General features: G+C 32.7%; 4 protein-coding genes across 4 annotated transcripts; 1 reads left to right on the forward strand and 3 right to left on the reverse strand.

Moving 5' to 3' along the window:
• Positions 1–2,270: 2,270 nt before the first annotated feature.
• On the reverse strand, positions 2,271–2,639 carry LOC140890283 (cysteine proteinase inhibitor 5-like). Its single transcript, XM_073298044.1, has one exon. The coding sequence runs from the start codon at positions 2,637–2,639 to the stop codon at positions 2,271–2,273; it is 369 nt and encodes a 122-aa protein (XP_073154145.1).
• Positions 2,640–12,942: 10,303 nt separating this feature from the next.
• On the reverse strand, positions 12,943–13,302 carry LOC140890285 (cysteine proteinase inhibitor 5-like). The gene has a single exon (XM_073298045.1). The coding sequence runs from the start codon at positions 13,300–13,302 to the stop codon at positions 12,943–12,945; it is 360 nt and encodes a 119-aa protein (XP_073154146.1).
• A 1,295-nt stretch (positions 13,303–14,597) lies between these two features.
• LOC140890286 (uncharacterized) lies at positions 14,598–16,258 on the reverse strand. The gene is made up of 3 exons (XM_073298046.1): positions 15,962–16,258; positions 15,387–15,872; positions 14,598–14,711 (listed from the first exon to the last, which is right to left on the reverse strand). The coding sequence occupies exons 1-3, from the start codon at positions 16,256–16,258 to the stop codon at positions 14,598–14,600; spliced, it is 897 nt and encodes a 298-aa protein (XP_073154147.1).
• Positions 16,259–17,185: 927 nt separating this feature from the next.
• LOC140890287 (uncharacterized) lies at positions 17,186–18,544 on the forward strand. The gene is made up of 2 exons (XM_073298047.1): positions 17,186–17,846; positions 17,985–18,544. Exons 1-2 carry the CDS (start codon positions 17,186–17,188, stop codon positions 18,542–18,544), a joined length of 1,221 nt encoding a protein of 406 aa, XP_073154148.1.
• The last annotated feature ends 3,564 nt before the right edge of the window (positions 18,545–22,108 follow it).

Here is a 22,108-nt window from a genome sequence, read left to right on the forward strand (position 1 = left end):
CGCCAAGTTCGACATGGTGGTACTAGAAAATAACAATGCATTTTATTAGTTAATTTCCATAAATATGACAATACAAAATAATGGAAGAACGTAAATTACAAGTGCGTATACAAATAGAGAAAAAATATGTGTTGGAAAATCGCTGGTGAGTAAAAGACTCGTGAGCATGATGATCATAGTCGTTATGAAAAATATCCTTATAAATGTCATCATCTCCATCTTCGAAAAAAAAACCGAGGATAAAATATTTTGAGAGAAAGAATGAATTTGGTGTGATTGAAAATGAGTTTGAGTGAACATATTTATAGGGCAAAAACTAGCCGTTTTGTTACCGTTTGTGACCGTTGGGGGTAAAGAAAAAATTGAGTATGTGTTGAATAAAAATTCGTGATAATCATGTAATGCATATAATGATAATCATAATTAAATAATTATGTATATCATATCACATTATTGTAAGGTCGGTGTCGTAGACAGCCTTTTATATAATGTTGTGAAATTATACCAATATAGTTAGTATAAAGTCAGGTATAGTATATCATATCATATTATTATAAGATCGGTGTCGTAGACAACCTTTTATATAATAACATGAGATTATACAAATATGGTTAGTATATAAATACACAATAATATATATCATATCACGTTATTATAAGGTCAGTGTCATAGACAACCTTTTATATAATAACATGAAATTATATATTAATATAGTTAATATATATACATAATAAATATATATCACGTTATTGTTTAAAAACCTTAGAGGCTTTTATACTTGTCGTATCCCTTACCGGGAGTGTGGGATGTCGTCTTAACATCCTCCCAGGATTTATAACAAGTTTTGAAAAAAACTTATTTTTTTCATAACATGATATTATATATTAATATATATACAATAAAAATATATAAACAGTAAAATAAAAATTCTTACTTGTTGAATATTTTTGACTTCTTCTTGTATTTTGGAGCGTCGGAAAATATAGAGAACCTTCGAGCGATCGTGCTGATAACGTGTTGTGAAAAAGTAAAAATTTACGGTAAAAAGTAAAAACTCAAAAACTCAAAATTCTACACTTTATAAAATTTTTTTCTCTTCACAATTGTGTTTTTCTACACAAATGGAGAGACCTATTTATAGATCTCAATTGGAGATTAGTCAAAAATTAATACATCATTAATTACATCATCACACACTAATTTTCAATATTTTACAACTCAATTTTCAACTTTCAACCTTCAACATTCAACAATAAATAATAATATATATTTATATATATTTTCAACAATAATAATAATAATAATAATAATAATTTAATTGAATATTTTTAACCAAACTTCGGTTTTAGTTGTTTTTTTATTTTTCGCATCACTAAAACTATATATATTCTCGATGTCCATTCAATTTCATTTGAAATGATTGAAATTAAAATATATAAATATTAAAGTTTACTATCAAATTTTCATAATACTCACGGTATATATGATGTAAACCAAAAAAAATAAACAATCTGTATATATATAATAGAAAACATTGAAGAATTATACAATCGATTTGATTCAGTTTTAATTGGATATTTTTTAACCAAAACTTTGAATCAAATCAAATTTTCCAGTTCGATTAATTTTAAAACCAATTTAAACTGTGATCACAAAAAAACAATTCAAGCCAGAGGTTTGGCAGGTAGCTAGTATCCTATAGCGAAAACCAAAAGTCTAAAATATATGAAACTCATATTGTCTGGTTAAAATTGAACTGTTGGATATATGTGCTGTGATGGAAATAACAAGCATTCAGGTGTAGAAATATTTGAGACAGTGGTCAATTTTTTTTATACTTTTTCCTCATTTCTTTGGGTTAGAAAAAAAAAATTATTTCTTAAATTTTTTTATTTTTATTTTTGTCGTTAAATTGTTGGGGAAAAACTTTTTTTTTTTTTTTTTTTACATTAACTTGTCCATGTTTTGGTTTTGGTGTATTAACTTTTCAAAATTTGATTTTGGTACACTAACTTTTAATTTTCAGCGATTTTGATCCAACTGCACACGTTTCAACTAAACATTGACACACCTCCCCGAAAAATACTGACATATGTATCTTTATTTTGAATGATCAAGAACTATAAAATCTTCAAATGGTCGATCGATCAATGTTTTTCAAAAAGTTTGGTTAAATTTAATCTCGACTATGAACAACACCAAATTACACAACTCATGATCAAAAGCTAAAATTTTATTAATTCCACAAGCTCATGATATACACATATTAATTAAGGTGCAATCTTGTCAAAGGAAATGAGGTTCCTCTCTTTCATCCAAGGCTTGTCCAAAACAACCACCTGATAATTGCTCTCTATCATCGGGTTGACGGCAACTATGGCGGCGGAGACGACGAGCTTGTAATTAATACCATCAACGATTTGAGTTTCTCCTCTAACTACCGACACAAGCCGAAGCCGTAACATGCCACGGACATGCATGTTGTTGTGTTGTTGCACGGCAAACTCCGCGATCTCCACCACTTTTGGATCCGTCACGTTCTTGATCGGCTGCCAACCGCCGAGGACGGCTTCGATCGAAGCGGAAGCGAGAAGGATGGAGCAGACGACGACAAGCAATGAGAGACATTTGGATGCCATATTTTTTGCCTTGGGTTGCTGGTGAAATATGAGTGATGATACATGGGTTTTTATAGTTGTGATGCTCAAATCAAATTAAATACTTGATTTTTATAATATTAAACGGAGATTGCTTTCATTGAAAGAAAAGTAAATGTAGTTCCTTTTCTATTTCTCTTTTTTTTTTTGTAATATTTTTTTTATGTTTTTCATTCATTCATTTCTTATTTGTTGTACCGTTTGGTTTGAGTGATAGGATAAGTAATCCACAGATAAGTAATATAATGTAAATTAAAAATAAATAAAAAAAATAGTTAATACATTATTTGATTTGATGGATATATTATAATTTATTTGATTTAATTGATGTAAAATTATTAATTAATAAATAGATAAATAATATGACAAAAATAAAGCGAAATTGATTGGGATAAGTTATACATAGATTAATAATACATCAAACCAAACAATGTCATGATAATTAAGTATGCATACAGATACCAAATAATTGAACATTATATATATTCATGTATGATGATAAAACATTAATTACGAATTTCCTCCAAAATATATTTGGACTCTTTATAAATTTTATAATCATCCAAACAAAACTACATCACTTTCTCCAATAATTACTGTAATTTTTTGTGATAAAATTGATAACTGAAATCTGATATTTTAAATTAAAATGATTGTAAATTTAATCTTTTTGAAAAATCATTATAAATTTATTTTCTTTATTTAAAAAAGACTAAATTCAGTAAATATATAATACTACTTTAAATTTTTAACAAAAAAGTATATTTTATTTTTGAAAAATCATTATAAATTTATTTGGACTTTTTACCGTCCCAAACCGTCATATTTCATTTTTTAAAATAACCATGGTTTAAAAAAATTAAATGAAAACCGCCCCGTCGCCACGGTTTGATTATAATTTTTGGCCCAAACAGCCCCGCATCACATCGCCGTGTATAATTGTATTTAGCTTGGTTATATTTATAGCAGATTATATATACATTATAAATAATATATTCTTATGCCGTCTCCACTCTCTTCTCTCCCAACTCTTATTCAAAAAATGTTTCCCTCTTTCTCTTTATTTACTACTTCTCTATATAAATATTAACCTTCAACAATCAATTTGTCTAAACATATTATAGTTGATTAACTTTATTTTGTTTCTTGATTGTTATTTTATTTTTCATTCATTGTTCTAATAATTTGATCATAGTTCTATTTTTTTCCATTTTAATTATCATTAAAAAAACCGCGAACCGACCGCAACCGCTTAAAACCGCCGAAAACAAAATGATTTTACATATAAATCCGCAACTAAAAAAATTAAAATATAACTGAACCGCAATTGACAATTCGGTTTGAATTTCTTACGAAAAACCGTCAAACCACATCGTAATCACCCTTAAATTTTGGTATTTGGAGAGTGAATGTTCAAGAAATATGAGAAAAAATGCAAAACTATTGTCTAAACTGACCCAATGCAATGGACCAACAATCACATTCGGCGATAACTCAAGGGAAGGACCGTGGGTAAGGATAAGATTATCCATGATAACATCATCATTATGTATATTTTGCTAGTTAAAAATTTGAAATACAATTTAATAAGTAGTAGCCAGCTATGTGATTATAAGCATCTAGTAGAATTTCAAAAGCACTCATGTCTTGTCAAAAATTTCTATGGTGATGTTATCTTAACAGAAAACAGACGTGGAAACACATCTAAAGTATGTTGGAATGATCATTTAAGCAAACCAGTTTGCCTCGTACCTTGTAATTTTTGTCAATGGTGATCATGTTCAATGATCATTGAAATTTTCTTGTCTATATGTTTATTTTAGTTGGTTTTTATAATTTTTAATTTATTGGGTTTTTTTTTTGTTTATGAGATTCTAAAATCTTGTAATTTTCTTATTCGATTGTTGGACCGATTTTTACTATAATCGATCATAATTATTCTTTTCAATTATAAGTGTTTAAATTATATATATTTTTTATTTGTGTTATGATAAAAATAAATTATTTACACTTAATTTGATGATTCTTATTCAATATGCATTATATATTAATACACATTTGAGTACTCGTGAGATTAGAGAGTTCATTGAATTTTTTTTAGTTTAATTTCAAATTTTTTTTCTCTTTCAATGTCATCGTTTAATTATGTCATTATTTTTAGTTGCAAGTATTTGAAATTTTGATTAATATTAGATAGAGTGATCGTATAGATATTCAATATATATACCTGATAAACACGAATTTTATAGCTTATTTGGCACTTTATTTTGTCGTATTCGTGCTTATCTGGCATTTATATTTCGAGTTTTGTGCATAAATCGTCATATTTTCTATGTTTGTAGGTTTGACTAAGATTTGAGAAGAACTGAATATTGAAGAAAAAGTCAAACAATTCAATGTCACGTTGGATCTTGGCCGGAGAACATGAAAAAATCTTAAGTCGCCAAGAGAATTGAAGGAAGGAAATAGCACGGACCCTGTGCATACTTTGGAAGAGGGTCCGTGCATGTTTGATGCAAAAGACATTGGAAGAAAAATAATACACGGACCCCGTACACATTCTGGAAAAGGGTCTGTGTACCATCGGCTTTTGAGATGTTCGTCACAGAAAAATGCACGGACCCCGTGCACCTTCTGGAAGAGGGTCCGTGTGGCTTCGTAAAATGTTTGGACTGGAGTTTTTAATGCACGGACCTAGGCACGGACCATGTCCGGGGTCCGTGTACATCGCAAATATGGAAAAAAATAATTCGCGCAGAATTTGGGAATTTTGGAACTCTGATTATTTTGGGCTACATTGAATATTTTTTTGGACAAAAAAAAGAGGAGGTATAAAAGGGAATCAAGCCCTAATTAGAGAGGACTTTTGAACTTCTGATTTTAGACTAATAAATTTTGGAGAGATTTTCGGAATTTGACGGCTGGAGCTTGGAAGAGAAGAAACGCGCAACGCAAGCAAGATTCGGCACTATTGTTGAGAATTTTCTTTTTCTCTTTTTCTGTTTTATTTTATTATGAATTCAAACATGAAACTTTTGTTTGATTTTATTATTATGGAGTAGTCGTCTTTTGACCGGGGCCACAATAGGGCCAGACTATTGATTTTTTTTCATGGAACGGATTGATTGAATTTTGATTTATGGAATATTTATTGATTAATATTTGTGCATAATTCTTGCTTTTAATCTGGCCAATTAATTGCATGTATGTCATTCGATCTGGACTTGAAAAAGAAAAGATTGAAATTTAGCTTCAAAAATATTGATCAACACATGGTTAAACCGACTAGAAATAGTATTCGGTTTCAGTGTGCGATTTTAGGCGAAAGCTGAAATTTCATAACTCGTGAATGAGTTTTTGTTTAATTAAATTCATTTAGAAATAATTGGACTGTTAAATGAAAATAGGGTTATTAATTCTAGAAATAGGTTAATAATTATTCTAGGGAATTTCTTCGTGAATATGAATGAGTTTTGTTTGATTAAATCCAATACGTGGCAATTATCGATGTCTGGTACCGTTGTGTGTTCCTGGTCGTTTTCCTAAAATTTGAATCAGTCTTAAAGCTTTTCCGCTCTTTTAATTTAATTTAAGTTTCTGTTTTAGAATAATTTATTTTAATTTAATTAGTTTAATAGTTCAGAAAAATCCTTCATTTTATTTAGCCTAGATTAATTTGAATAGTCTATATCTTAGTATTTAAACATTAGTCTTTGTGGGATCGACTTGGACTCTGTCCAACTATATTATAACTTGACCTGGTACACTTGCCAGTAATTATTTTTAATACCGAAATAATCGGTCAAGTTTTTGGCGCCGTTACCGGGGACTATTTGTTTACTATTAGGATTGATTATTTAGTTGAGACTAGGTTTTTATTTTACGTTGTTTAATTGTTATTCAAGTGGTTGATTTGTGCACTTTAAATTTTTTCAGGAGTATATCTCATGTTATATGAGCCGTGCTCGAGATTCTGAAGATCTCATACCGCTTGATTTGGAGATTGAAAGCACTCTTCGTCGTATACGTAGAGAACGAAGACAACATAACTTAGCCATTAATTTTGAATCTGAAGAGGAGTTAGAAAATATGGCTAAGGAAGAGAACAACCGCACTCTGATGGACCTTCATCGACCGTTAGTTGGAGGATATGGATCCAGCATTATTCGCCCTGCAGTTCAGGCGAATACTTTTGAACTTAAACTAGCCATCATCCAGATGATTCAGATGCAAGTCAGATTTGGAGGCACGCCTTCTGAGGATCCGAATGCTCATCTGGAGCAATTCTTGTCAATCTGTTACACCTTCAAATTTAATGGAGTGACTGCTGATGCTGTTCGATTGAGGCTCTTTCCGTTTTCTTTACAAGGAGAAGCGATAGAATGGCTGCGAGACTTGCCAGAGGGATCAATTACTACTTGGGATGGTTTGGTTGAAGTTTTCATGCATAAGTATTTTCCACCCACCAAAGTTACACAGCTTCGGAATGCAATTATGTCGTTTAGGCAGAAAGATGGAGAATCACCGAATGCCGCATGGTCGAGATTTAAAAAAATGTTGAGAGTATGTCCAGTACACGATCTCTCCATAGGCCAACAAGTAGAGACTTTCTACTACGGGGTTGATTCATCTGTGCGTTTCATGCTTGATGCAGCTGCCAATAGCAGCCTATATAGAAAAACTCCTGCTGCAGCACTTGAAATCATTTCGAATATGGCTGAAAGCAATGTTAGTTGGCAAGACAACAGAAGGGAAAAGAAAGTTGGATTTTTGGAGATGGATGCTCTGACAGCAATTACAGCAAAACTTGATGGACTGACTCATCAAGTATCTCAACTGCAAGCGAATAAATCTGCACCATCAAACAGGTGAATCAAGTCCAAGGAAGCACTGAGGCAGTTGGAGGACCATCAAGTGGCATTCCATTCATGCCAGATGCATTTTTTGATGGGATGCCAGTTTTTGAAGGAGATTCGGTGAATTATGTGGGGAACCAAGGGCGACAACAGTTTAATCCGTACAGTTTCTCATACAATCCGGGTTGGAGAAGTCACCCAAATTTTGGGTGGAAACAGGCTGAAAATTCTGTCAAGCCTCAATGTTTTAATCTACCTCAGCAGCTTGCACAGCAAAGGCGTCCGCAGCAAAAAGTTAGACCTCCACAAGGTGCTGGACCTTCTATGCCGCCGGGTTTCAACACATCTGAGAACAAGTCAAATCTTGAAGATATGCTTGCAAAATACATAGCTGGAAATGAGATGAGATGGCAGAACCATGATGCCATGATGCAAAGGGTTGAAACTCAGTTGGGACAATTGGCGAACCAGTTATCTTCCCGGGCTCCAGGCTCACTACCTAGTGACACAGTGAAGAATCCTAAAGAAGTGAATGCCATCTTTGTGCAACAAGCTATGACAGTCAAGACAGAGGAGATAGAAGTCAAGGTAGAGCACACACTAGAACAAGTCATTCTCTCTCCACGCAAAGTTAAGAAAGGTAAGGAAGATGACTTAAATTCTAATGTTGATATTTCTAGTCTTTCTTTTCCCCAAAGAGCTAGACAATTAAATTTTGATCATCAATTTAAAAAATTTCTTGAAATTTTCAAGAAACTCCATGTTAACATCCCTTTTGCAGATGCCCTAGCTCAAATACCGAGTTATGCTAAGTTCTTGAAAGAAATTCTAGTAAATAAGAGGAAGCTGACCAATTTGGGTACCGTGAATTTGAATGAGGAATGTTCGGCAGTACTTCTAAACAAGCTCCCACCAAAACTTCAAGATCCAAGGAGTTTTTCTATACCTTGTGCTATCGGTAGTATGTCATTTGATAAGGCTTTATGTGATCTAGGTGCTAGTATCAATTTAATGCCATATTCACTTGCAAAAAAATTGGGTATAAGAATAATGGAACCTACCACTATGTCCCTCAAGCTTGCTGATAGATCAATTAAACATCCTAAGGGAATAGTGGAGAATGTTTTGCTTAAAGTTGATGAATTTATCTTTCCTGTGGACTTTGTGGTACTTGATATGGATGATGATCGTGAAACTCCTTTGATATTAGGACGTCCATTCTTGGCAACCAGTAGAGCATTAATTGATGTTCAGAAGGGGGAATTAATACTTCGGTTGAATGAGAAGCAAGTGGTGTTTAATATGTTTAAAAGTGATTCCTCTTATCCTAAAGTCAATGATTTTTGTCTGAATGTTGATGCTCGTGGTACATGTGTAGGTAGCAATGTTGAGGTACGAAATGAAGTGAAATTGTCCTCTTTGAAGATGAAAGAATTAACTGCAATCTCGCAAAATCCAAAATTTTCTGTCGAAGAGCCTCCTGGACTTGAATATAAATCTTTGCCCTCTTATTTGAAATATGTGACGTTGGAAGATTCAAGTATACCTATAATTGTGTCATCTTATTTGGCAGGTAGGGAAGAATCAAAGCTTGCTAGGCTCTTACGCGATTATATTCGCACAATGGGGTGGAGCATCGATGATATAAAAGGACTTGAACCCATAGTGATGGTGGATGACAGCATAGGCAGAAATCGTGGTGACGAAGGATATAGATCCACTACATCAAATGATCCACCTTAAAATTGAAAGGGAAGCACAGTCGGGCTATAGACTATAAATTTAGCGCTTGCTGGGAGGCAACCCAGTTTCTTTTCCTTTTGTTTTTTTTTTACTTTATTTTTTATTTCGTTTTGTTTTGTTTTTATTGTTTAATTTATTTTTAGTTCTTCTTTAGTTAATCTCGGTTAATTTTTGGGGGTGCAGATTTTTACTGAATCTGAGTAAATCGATGATTGAGGAGGAGAGAGCGCGCGTATTGTTGGGCGTCTTATCATTCAGGCTGTCACCTGCCCCTTGTGTTACATGGCCAACGACATTTTTCAGAGAAGTGTTTTTGGTATTACTATTTTTCTTGCTTTATGTTTTATTAGCTTAACACTGAGGACAGTGTCGCATTCTAAGTGTGGGGGTAGGTCGTTCATTACGCTCTGTTTCACATCACTTGGCAAAAACTTTCAAAATAAAAAGAGATGAGCACTTGTGGTTTACATGACATACCAATTAGTTTGCTAGATTTTTGATCGCCTGAAAAATTGTTTTGTACCTAGAACTGAATGAGATTAGCTGTAGTTGCAAGGAGAGACTTTGATATGAACTAGTTTTGCATTGACTTTATGAGACACCTTTCATGCACTTTTGTCAGACTTATGCAAGTTAATTGTGAATTGGTAAGAGGTGATCTCATGAAAAAAAAAATTTGGTAAAAGAGAGAAAAATTGCAGTTGTTATCCCTAGAACTTGTCTGATTAGTCCTCGAAGCGAAAATTTGAATGATTATGACTTAGGGATGATTTAGGCGATCTTTGGACCGTTTGAGCCTTTCAAGCCTACCTGAGAAATTATTTTTTTCCCTAATAACCCCATTGAGCCTGATAAAAATCAAATGGTGTGTGCCAATGACACACAATTAGACCCCATTCGTCATCTCTTATGTCCTACATTGACCATCTGATTTTTAGCCATACACTATGTTTTCTACCTAAGTTTTGAGAGAAACAAACCCTTTTGGCGCTTTTAAATATACAAAAAACTCCAAGTATTCACAGAAAAATATTTGAAGGAGTTAGTGAATTATTTTTGAATGAAAGAAAGGGTTGAGTTGAAAAGCAAAAAAAAAGAAAAAAAGAGAAGAAAGTACCCGAAAAAAAATTTTTAAGGGGTATTGAAAAGAAAAGGAGGAAAAAGAAGAAGAGAATGGTTGTATTGATGAATCAAAAAAAGGTGATGAAATTCAATAATAGATGGGGAATGGAGCTTTTTAATTGCGCTAAATGGCAACTTGTTTGTTGTCTCTCATTTTTGCTTTCCTATCCTTTATTGTAGCCGTGAACCATGGCCGAACGTTATAAGCTTAAAAGACCTATTGACCGAGTCATAATTATTCCACATTTAGTAGAGAGGGATATGAAAGATAAGCATATGGGGCGAGAAAAAGAAAGAAAAATTTTAGTTGGTGAATAAACATGATAGATCTTTAAATCGAAAAACTTTTGAGGAGTATAAGTTCTGACACTCACACTACACACGTCTCATTCTGTTGATCTTTTCTGGGTAGTGTTCGAGTTTTAAATTGCGACGAAAGCGAGGCTTGTGATTTTCGAAGTATGAGCTTTTGATTGGGTGTGACGAGATTTGGTAGATTGAAAGGTTTTGATTGTGCCACTTTGTGTCGATATTTTTCATTTCTAATTTCTTCTGATTTGTTCGAGGACGAACAAAAGCTAAGTGTGGGGGATTTGATAAGCACGAATTTTATAGCTTATTTGGCACTTTATTTTGTCGTATTCGTGCTTATCTGGCATTTATATTCCGAGTTTTGTGCATAAATCGTCATATTTTCTATGTTTGTATGTTTGACTAAGATTTGAGAAGAACTGAATATTGAAGAAAAAGTCAAACAATTCAATGCCACGTTGGATCTTGGCCGAAGAACATGAAAAAATCTTAAGTCGCCAAGAGAATTGAAGGAAGGAAATAACACGGACCCTGTGCATACTTTGAAAGAGGGTCTGTGCATGTTCGATGCAAAAGACATTGGAAGAAAAATAATACACGGACCCCGTGCACATTCTGGAAAAGAGTCTGTGTACCATTGGCTTTTGAGATGTTCATCACGAAAAAATGCACGGACCCCGTGCACCTTCTGGAAGAGGGTTCGTGTGGCTTCGTAAAATGTTTGGGCTGGAGTTTTTAATGCCCGGACCTAGGCACGGACCATGTCCGGGGTCCGTGTACATCGCAAATATGGAAAAAAATAATTCGCGCAGAATTTGAGAATTTTGGAACTCTGATTATTTTGGGCTACATTGAATATTATTTTGGACGAAAAAAAAGAGGAGGTATAAAAGGGAATCAAGCCCTAATTAGAGAGGACTTTTGAACTTCTTATTTTAGACTGATAAATTTTGGAGAGATTTTTGGGATTTGACGGCTGGAGCTTGGAAGAGAAGAAACGCGCAACGCAAGAAAGATTCGACACTATTGCTGAGAATTTTCTTTTCCTCTTTTTCTGTTTTATTTTATTATGAATTCAAACATGAAACTTTTGTTTGATTTTATTATTATGGAGTAGTCGTCTTTTGACCGGGGCCACAATAGGGCCAGACTATTGATTTTTTTTTCATGGAACGGATTGATTGAATTTTGATTTATGGAATATTTATTGATTAATATTTGTGCATAATTCTTGCTTTTAATCTGGCCAATTAATTGCATGTATGTCGTTCGATCTGGACTTGAAAAAGAAAAGATTGAAATTTAGCTTCAAAAATATTGATCAACACATGGTTAAACCGACTAGAAATAGTATTTGTTTCAGTGTGCGATTTTAGGCGAAAGCTGAAATTCCATAACTCGTGAATGCGTTTTTGTTTAATTAAATTCATTTAGAAGTAATTGGACTGTTAAATGAAAATAGGGTTATTAATTCTAGAAATTGGTTAATAATTATTCTAGGGAATTTCGTCGTGAATATAAATGAGTTTTGTTTGATTAAATCCAATACGTGGCAATTATCGATGTCTGGTACCGTTGTGTGTTCCTGGTCGTTTTCCTAAAATTTGAATCAGTCTTAAAGCTTTTCTGCTCTTTTAATTTAATTTAAGTTTCTGTTTTAAAATAATTTATTTTAATTTAATTAGTTTAATAGTTCAGAAAAATCCTTCATTTTATTTAGCCTAGATTAATTTGAATAGTCTATATCTTAGTATTTAAACATTAGTTTCTGTGGGATCGACTTGGACTCTGTCCAACTATATTATAACTTGACATGGTACACTTGCCAGTAATTATTTTTAATACCGAAATAATCGGTCAATACCTTATCCTAAAAATTAGCTTAGAACCTTCAATTTTCTGGAGACGACATGCCATGCAAACATCCATTATGATTTTTGCATGTGATCTTGAATATATTTGAATTCATCAATTGTTCACTTACACATTGTTCGGTGCAGCTAGCAGTAAGCTTTTATATATGTATCTTTATTTTGCATGATTAAGAACTTTAAAATCTTCAAGTGGTCGATCGATCAATGTTTTTCAAAAAGTTTGGTTGAATTTAATCTCGGCTATATATGAACAACACCAAATTGCACAACTCATGATCAAAAGCTAAAATTTTATTAATTCCACATGCAAGCTCATGAATACACACACACACACACACATATATATATATATATATATATATATATATATTATATTAATTAAGCTGCAATCTTCACAAAGGAAATGAGGTTCCTCTCTTTCATCCAAGGCTTGTCCAAAACAACCACTTGATAATTGCTCTGTGTCATCAGGTCGGCGGCATCTGCGGCGGAGACGACGAGCTTGTAATTAATACCATTAACGATTTGAGTTTCTCCTTTAACTACCGACACAAGCCGTAACATGCCACTGACATGCATGTTGTTGTGTTGTTTCACGGCAAACTCCGCGATCTCCACCACTTTTGGGTCCGTCACGTTCTTTATCGTCTGCCAACCGCCGAGGGCGGCTTCGATCGAAGCGGAAGCGAGAAGGATGGAGCAGACGACGACAAGCAATGAGAGACATTTGGATGCCATATTTTTTGCCTTGGGTTGCTGGTGAAATTCGAGTGATGATACATGGGTTTTTATAGTTGTGATGCTCAAATTAAATTAAATACTTGATTTTTATAATATTAAACGGAGATTGCTTTCATTGAAAGAAAAGTAAATGTAGTTCTTTTCCTATTTATTTTTGTTTTTTTATTAAAAAAAATTCATTCCTATTCATTTCTTATTTGTTGTTAATAACTATATGACAATTGTCAAAAAAATAACTATATGACAAAATTTAATAACTATAAGGATCACTTTATATATATTTAAAAAATATATTTGGACTCTTTATAAATTCTATAATCATCCAAACTTTATCCAATAATTACTGTAATTTTTGTGATAAAATTGATAACTGAAATATGATATTTCAAATTAAATGACTGTAAATTTATATTTTTTTGAAAAATCATTATAAATTTATTTTCGTTATTTAAAAAAAGTAAATATATACTACTTTTTTAGAGTAGTAAATATATACTACTATTTAACAAAAAAGTATATTTTCTTATAACTTCAAAGTAATGCGATTTTTTTTCCTTTCCTTTTTATGTTTTTTGTTTCACTTTTATTCATAACTTATTTTATTCAAGACATTGTCGTTTCAAATGGAGCACAAGTGTTGGAAATCAAATTTTGGTGTTTGCGAATCAAAATTAACCAAACTGATCATATCGAAAGAAGTCAATTAAACTGATATTGGGATGAAAATGTTAAATTGATATCATAAAGGAAGATAACGCCAAAGTACTGGACTGACATTACCACAAAAGATATTAAACTAATATCAAGAACTAAATCGATCGAATTACCAAGTACGTTAAACTAAACAAGCGTGATCTAATTACAAGCATCTACTTAAGAAGCAGTGAATGTAAGAAAATATGTCACATAATTAAAACGAGATATATATGATGATGAAAGCGGTGACGACCGATGCCGTGCGCCATACTTTAATACTGTGCATATGGCGTCTCATATTCAGAAAAGTGAGACACGCAACGCATACTTATTTGAATCTCGTGTTCCCGAATACTCATTGATGATATGAGAATTTGCCTATAAATACCGAGGCTCTTGAGCTCCCTAAATACACAACTCATAATAACACAAATACACCATCTGCGAGAGAGTTGGAGTGTTTAGAAGGCTTCAACTGAAGAGAAAAACAGCACACTTACAAATTATTCGATGACTGGAGGTAACGCTCGATCTTGCTTCCGCATATTGTTTATCATGTTCATATATTTGTATAAACATGATTATTGAGAAAAATCCTAAGAGCATCTCCAACCATCCTCCATTTTGGAGGATTCCTTCAAAATGGAGGATGGTTTGGCCTCCAACCATCCTCTATTTGCATCCTCCATTTTGGAGGATGTTACAGTGATCTTCCATATTTGGAGGATCACTGTTCAAATAGAGGATGGATTTGGAGGATGACATATTTACAAAAATGACATCTTCCAAAATTATTTTTTAGACCTTGAAAATGATGAATTTATTTTTTAGTCCCTATTTTAAATTATTTTCAGTTTTTATATTAAATATTACTTGGTAAATTGGTCTAATTTTTATTATTTTGAGTGTTCTCCCATTTTATTTTTAAAATTCATTTCAGTGTTTAATTTTTTTAGTTTAATTAAATTTTATTTGTTTTATTTATAATTTTTCAATAAATTAATTGTAATTTTATTATTTTTAAATAACATTAAATGGAAATTATGAACAAAGTAATTAGAAACACACAAAACAATTTAGCACAAACATTTTATTCAAAACACGATTTACTACAAACATTTTGTCGACTTAATATAACTTGGAAACCATGCGATTATTTTGACACGAGAATAAATCACCAACAAAAAAAAACACAAATAACAATAAAAATAAACACACTCGTCGTAATCAAGAAAATAAACTAGTAGTCCGATAGGTTGGGTCCGAGTGGTGAAGTTCCTCCAAAAAAATTGTCCGAAAGGTGCAAAATTCCCAGCGGAACTATCCCCCTTTGCTAGTCTTTTCTTAAAAATGTTTTTTTGCTGTTTGATCAAGTATGGACGCACTGACTCATCAACAGACATGAGGTTCAACAATAGTATTTTATTATCTTCCTTCTCGGCTATTATATCATTTCTTTGTCTCTCAATATCAATGAGCTCTTTTCGATGGATCTCAGCATTCTTCATCACAGCCACCATTTTCTCACTACATTTGGCCATTATGGAAAGGTCATTCGAGTGTTCTTCATTAGTTTTTCTTTTTCCTTTGGCCTTTTTTATGCCAATTGGACGCTTAAAACCCCCTGATGGGCTATCTTCATCCAGGTTTATAGCAAATCCGGATAAAACTGGAGAATCGGGTGTTGGTGATTCTGTGTTGGGAGAATAGTCTGATTGGGATGAATCGATGTTCCCATGGTTTGGTACAAAATTAGGTAAAACAACGTTGGATGGTCTAAACTTCTCTTGATCTTTAAGTAACTGCCAAACATGATCCAACCTCCAAGTCAACCCAGATGATTGCTTAAATAATTCTTTTGCTCGATCCAACTACAACCACATATAATTTGTATCTTAGTTACATACTGTAAAAATAAAATTCATTTGAAATATATATTCTAACAAAATTTACTACTCACAATGTCTTTCTCAGAAGCACCACTTGGACGGCTATGTTCCATCTGGCTAACACATGAACTAAAGTTTTGAACAATCTTGTTTATGTTGAACCAGCGGCATTGGAGGGCTTTAATAGTACGAGGCTCTGCTGAGCTATCAGTGACTTGTTCGTTGTAGGTTGCTGCAACTCGCGACCACAACTTATCACGTGATTGGTTTATACAAATTATTGGATTTTGGGGGACATCAAGATACGCCGTGACAAGGAGTTTGTCCTCCTCGATTGAGAAAGCAACACCGCGTTTAGATGAAGTCATTTGATAGTAAATAATTAGTTTATGTATCTGATATATGTGAATGCTAAGAATGTCACTTTTATTTATAGCTCAACAATTTTGGATAACAAATATGGTCTAACGGTTAATATTAAAGGATATATGATCTGACGCTTCTAATCAACTTACTTGGATGTATGTTTCTTGAGATACGCAAATTGAATCTGAAAGGTGTATATTTAGATAACTAAGTTTTAAAAAAATATGCAAAGATATGTTATGTGTACAGATGAGTAGTCAAATCAGTCATCAAGACCCGTGAGTAGTGGCCAACTAGACATCACATCTTTTATGTCTTTCATTGCACGATTGTAGACAACACGTGATAAAGCTGTGCAATAATTGAGTATTGAGTTGTCTCTGATCGCGACTAGACAACCCATGCCAGCTGCTACTAGAAGACATGACTACTTGCAAATAAAGTATTAAAATATGTAAATATATATATACATGACCTTTATATGTGTGTATTGTACATGACCAGTCACATCATTTGTTACTACCCGTGAGTAGTGGACAACTAGACACACCCATGCCAGCTGCTAGTAGAAAATATGAGTACTTGCAAATAGACAAATAATGGAGTATTTTATTGTAAATAAAATGAAACAAGTGGATAATCCATTATTGGATTCCATTTCAATGACACAACCCGTGACATTTATGTATAATCAAGTATTAAAATATGTATATATATATTCTAAAAAAAATGTAAATATATGTTATATACATAAATGACTAGTCGCATCACTTGTCACTACCCGTGAGTAGTGGCCAACTAGACACACCATTTTTGTGTTTTTTTATTGTAAACATACAATTTTAGATATTCCGTGACATTTATTCATCCTACTGAATATGAGTATTTAAGACCCAGGACTTGGTCTTCATTTACACATCCTACTGAAAATGAATTTTCATGAGGGAGGTCCTTCAAATTTTTCTTTCAATGCACCCTCGCCACCATCTGATGGTGAAGAGCAACCTAGTGTCATGATAAAGAATGAGTTTCATCTCATTGACCAACAACAAATGGTTTTAAGTCAACTAATTAGTGCTACCGTTGCCACCGAGTACTTCCAAGAAAGCGATAATTTGCAACATGGAGGATCAATTCCTGGCCATATTGTGATTAATCGAGATAGATTGGCCGCTGATCAACGCTTATTTGCTGACTATTTTTCAGAGTCTTCGATGTACAATGAGTCAATGTTCAAACGACATTTTCGAATGTCTCACCGCCTATTCTTGCGAATTATGGAATCCGTTGAAAAACATGACAATTACTTTGTTCAGAAAGTAGATGGATTAGGGAGGCCCGGGTTGTCACCACACCAAAAGATAACTGCTGCATTGCGAATCTTAGCTTATGGTACATCGGCAAATTCAACGGATGAGTATATTAAAATCGATGAGTCTACTGCAATTGAAATTTTGAAAAGATTTTGTCGGGCTATGGTGGAGGTGTTTGGTGACTGGTATCTTCGGTCTCCCAATACCGAGGACATTGAAAGGATTCTCCTTATTGGAAAACAACGTGGATTTTTGGGGATGCTGGGAAGCCTCGATTGTATGCATTGGAAATGAAAAAATTGTCCTACCGGTTGGGCTGGACAATATACAGGTCGTAGCGGAAAACCAACTATCATTTTGGAGGCCGTAGCAGATTACGAGTTATGGATATGACATGCATATTTTGGTTTGCCAGGTTCAAACAACGATATTAATGTGTTGTCAAAATCTCATTTATTTGCTAATTTGGCCAACGGGGTAGCTCCTCCCGCTAACTATGTTATACAAGGAAAAGAATACATAGTGAGATATTATCTAGCCGACGGTATATATCCAAAGTGGGCTACTCTAGTGCAAACAATTCACAATCCACAAGGTCCGAAGAGACAATATTTTGCAGCACGACATGAAAGTTGTCGAAAAGACGTTGAACGCGCATTTGGTGTACTTCAATCAAAGTGGGCAATAATTACTGGACCAGCCCGATTATGGAGCAAACAAGTCTTGCATGATATCATGACCACATGCATAATAATGCATAATATGATTATTGAAGATGAAAAGAATGAGCATGTATCAGTCACAAATTATCGCGAAGCACCCACCCCATATGTTGAAATGGCACATGATGAGCATGTTCGATTTCAAGAGTTTCTTGCACGACATCGTCAAATAAAAGATAAGTCGGTTCACTATGCACTTCGGGATGCTCTTATCGACCATTTGTGGGAGGAATATAGTAATTCAGAATTTTAGTATTCCTAATTGTCAATTGATGTATTGTTCTTTAAACTTTTATGTGTTGTTTATGTTTATGCTAATTTTTATTTTGTTTGTATGATTAATGTTTATGTTGTGTGCAATGCAACTGTTTTCATGTGTTTGCAATTTAATTACCAAATAAATGCATATTTTTTTAAAAAAATAACGAGTCGTGTAAATTTAATTTTTTAATATGTTTAACATTATAATACATAATTATTAATATATTACACGATTTTAATTTTAACCATATCCAATTAATATAGTTGAAAAACATATTATGTAATTTTTTTATTATATAAATATATATGTTTTTAAAAAATAAAATAGAAAATGGAGTATTTGGTAATATTTAGAGGATATGGGTTGAAGAAATTTTTTGAAAATAGAGATCACGAATATCTATTTAGAGGATAGAAGATGAAATATAGAGGATATGGGTTGGAGATGGCCTAACATTTGATATCAGAGCCATGATACCTCTGCCGTTAATATATTTGTTCTTCATTTTGCTCGATCCTTGGTACGGAAACTTCGGAAAATTGATTTTCAAATTTTGATATGCAAATATTTTTGAAGCATGTATTGAGAATCGAAAAGTGGACATAAGATTTTGGTAAATTTAAGAAAATAAAATTTTGAAACTTTTCTGTCCGAGTGTTTTCGGAGGAAGGAGAAAAGCTTTCTGTAAATTTTGAATTTTGCAACGAAAAAGATGAATTGTGAGTGAATTGAATTCGGATATATTATGCATTTGATAATTGTGTTGACAAATCCATGTGATTCAATAAATGAGCCGATACATGTGTCGGCAAGTTTGATTTTTTTTAATATATATATGCATATATATATTTGAATGGTTCAATTGCATGCATATACACGTGTGGGTGTATATAGGAAACAATGTGTTTATAAATTATTGTGCTATGACAATTTTTAATACATGTTTACAAGGTAATTTTGCATGTTATATGTCAAATATTATGGATATTTATTTCTCTGATTAACATGCAAATTTAACATTATGCTTTGCATTTATATTCTTGATTTTAAATATAACTATATTGGAAAATATTGGTTTTATTTACATTATGTTCATATTAAATTATTATTATGTTATTTATAATTTAATATGAACAATTTATGTTTAAAATGTGAATAAAATTTTTGATGAAAAATTTTTGGCATAAAATTCACATTATGGAGTTGAATAATAATTATGAGGTGATATTATAAAACATGATTTGGAAGAGTTTTTCACAGACCGGTTTAAACTGTCTTGACTTGCGACTGGGCTCCCTGATGAACGTTGCTATGTCTAGAAGATAGGTTTTTAAAAAGGCCTCGCCATACCTATCAACTGGAAGCACTCTTAGAAAGTTTTGATTATGTTACTAATTAATTATTATTATAAAATATTAAGTGAAGCCAAAATTTTTGTCTGGTGAACCGTATAATTTTAAATAATTAAGGTTTAGCCTCAGCACCATTAATTATGTAAAATTATGCATTAAGTTGATTTGGATCACATAATGGACATAAATTGTAATTAATTGCATAAATATGATGAATTTTACCCCACATGGATATTTATTATATTTATGTGATTAATTAGAATAAAATATCAAAATTATATTTTTCTTAATTTACCCACAGGAGTTAAGAAAAATTATTTTTGATAGTTTTATTATAAAGTTACATAAAAATCTTATTGAATTAAAATTTTAGCACACATGCAAGTTTTATGTCACTAGATTTTTATGACATATTTTTTAAACATGAAATTTACCTCAAAATTTTAAAGTTATAAGCATATATATTTTTATGCAGTTATGCAACCTGCGAGTTTTTCTGATATGAAATGTGATATTCTCGAACTAAAGGACGATAATTATAAAATATGAAAGGAGAGAATTCTTCTTCAATTAGGGTGGATGAATATTGATTATGTTATTCGGAAATACGAACCACCTGCTATTACTGAAAACAACATTTTGGATGATGTTGATTTTATGAAAAGTGGGAGCGATCTAATCGACTCTGCGTAATGTTCATAAAAACCAAGATCTCTGCTGGTATGCGTGGTTCTGTCGATCAGCATAATAATATCAAAGAATTACTGAAGACTATTGATAAACAATTTCAGTCTTCAGATAAGGCACTTGTCAGCACCCTAATTATGAAATTCTCTTCATTAAGGCTCACCAATGTGAGAGGTGTGCACGAGCACATCATGAAAATGCGGGATATAGCGGCTCGACTGAAGATACTTGAGGTGGATATATCTGAAACTTTCTTGGTGCATTACATTTTGAATACCCTTCCACAACAATACGGTCCTTTTAAAATTTTTTATAACACACATAAAGATAAATGGTTAATTAATGAACTTATGACCATGTGTGTTCAAGAAGAAGGGATATTGTTAATAAAATCGGGTGAGAATGCACTACTGACGATAAAAGGAAAGAATCAGAATCAGGTCAATAAGAAAGGAAAAGGTAAAATACCGCCCCAAGGAGGAATCAAGAAGGAATCCAAGTGTTTTTTCTGTAAAAAGAAAGGACACATGAGGAAGGATTGCTCTAATTCCATGAATGGCTAGAGAAAAAAAGGTATTCCAATCTCATTTGTCTGTTATGAATCTAATATGGTTGATATGATTATAACACTTGGTGAATTGATTTTGGTTCTACAATCCATGTTACAAATACCTTGCAAGGTATGCAAAACCTAAGGAAACCTCTGGAAAATGAGCAAAACATCTATTCAAGAAACAAGATGTCTCCGCTTGTGGAGGCTATTGAGACTTGCTGCATAGTTTTGGATAGTGGTTATATTTTTAAATTAGAAAAGACATTTTATGTTCCTGGGTTCTCTAGGAATTTAATTTCTGTTTCAAGACTTGTACCATTTGGTTATTTTTTCAGTTTTTGAATAACTCAATAAATATAAATTATAAATCCAATCTTATTAGAAATGGTACAATTATTGATGATCTTTTCTCTCTTTCTTTACAAAATAATACAAATACCACTATGCATGTTCAGGGAGGTATTAAAAGATGTGTTATAAATGAAGATTCCTCTATATTATGGCATCAGAGATTGTGACATATTTCCATTGAGAAAATAAAAAGATTAGTAAAAGATGAAGTACTTAGTACTTTAGATTTTGCTGATTTTGAAACTTATGTGGACTGCATAGAAAAGCAGACCAACAAGTCTAAAAAGTGTGCCAAGAGGAGTACAGACATATTTGAAATCATACATTCAGATATATGTTGTCCAGACATGGACATGCAAAATCCGAACTATTTCATCTCTTTCATTGATGATTACTCACGATACATGTATATCTACTTGCTTCATAACAAAAACGAAGATTTGGATGCCTTTAAGGTTTTCAAGGCCGAAGTGGAGAAGCAATGCGGAAAACGTATTAAAATTGTGAGGACCGATAGAGGTGGAGAATATTATGGTAGATACACCGAGAATGGACAAGCACCTGGTCCGTTTGCAAAGTTTCTCCAAGAACATGGGATTCTTGCCCAATATA

Source organism: Henckelia pumila, chromosome 3 (genome assembly GCF_033568475.1).
Source record: "Henckelia pumila isolate YLH828 chromosome 3, ASM3356847v2, whole genome shotgun sequence".
Taxonomy (NCBI): Eukaryota; Viridiplantae; Streptophyta; class Magnoliopsida; order Lamiales; family Gesneriaceae; genus Henckelia; species Henckelia pumila.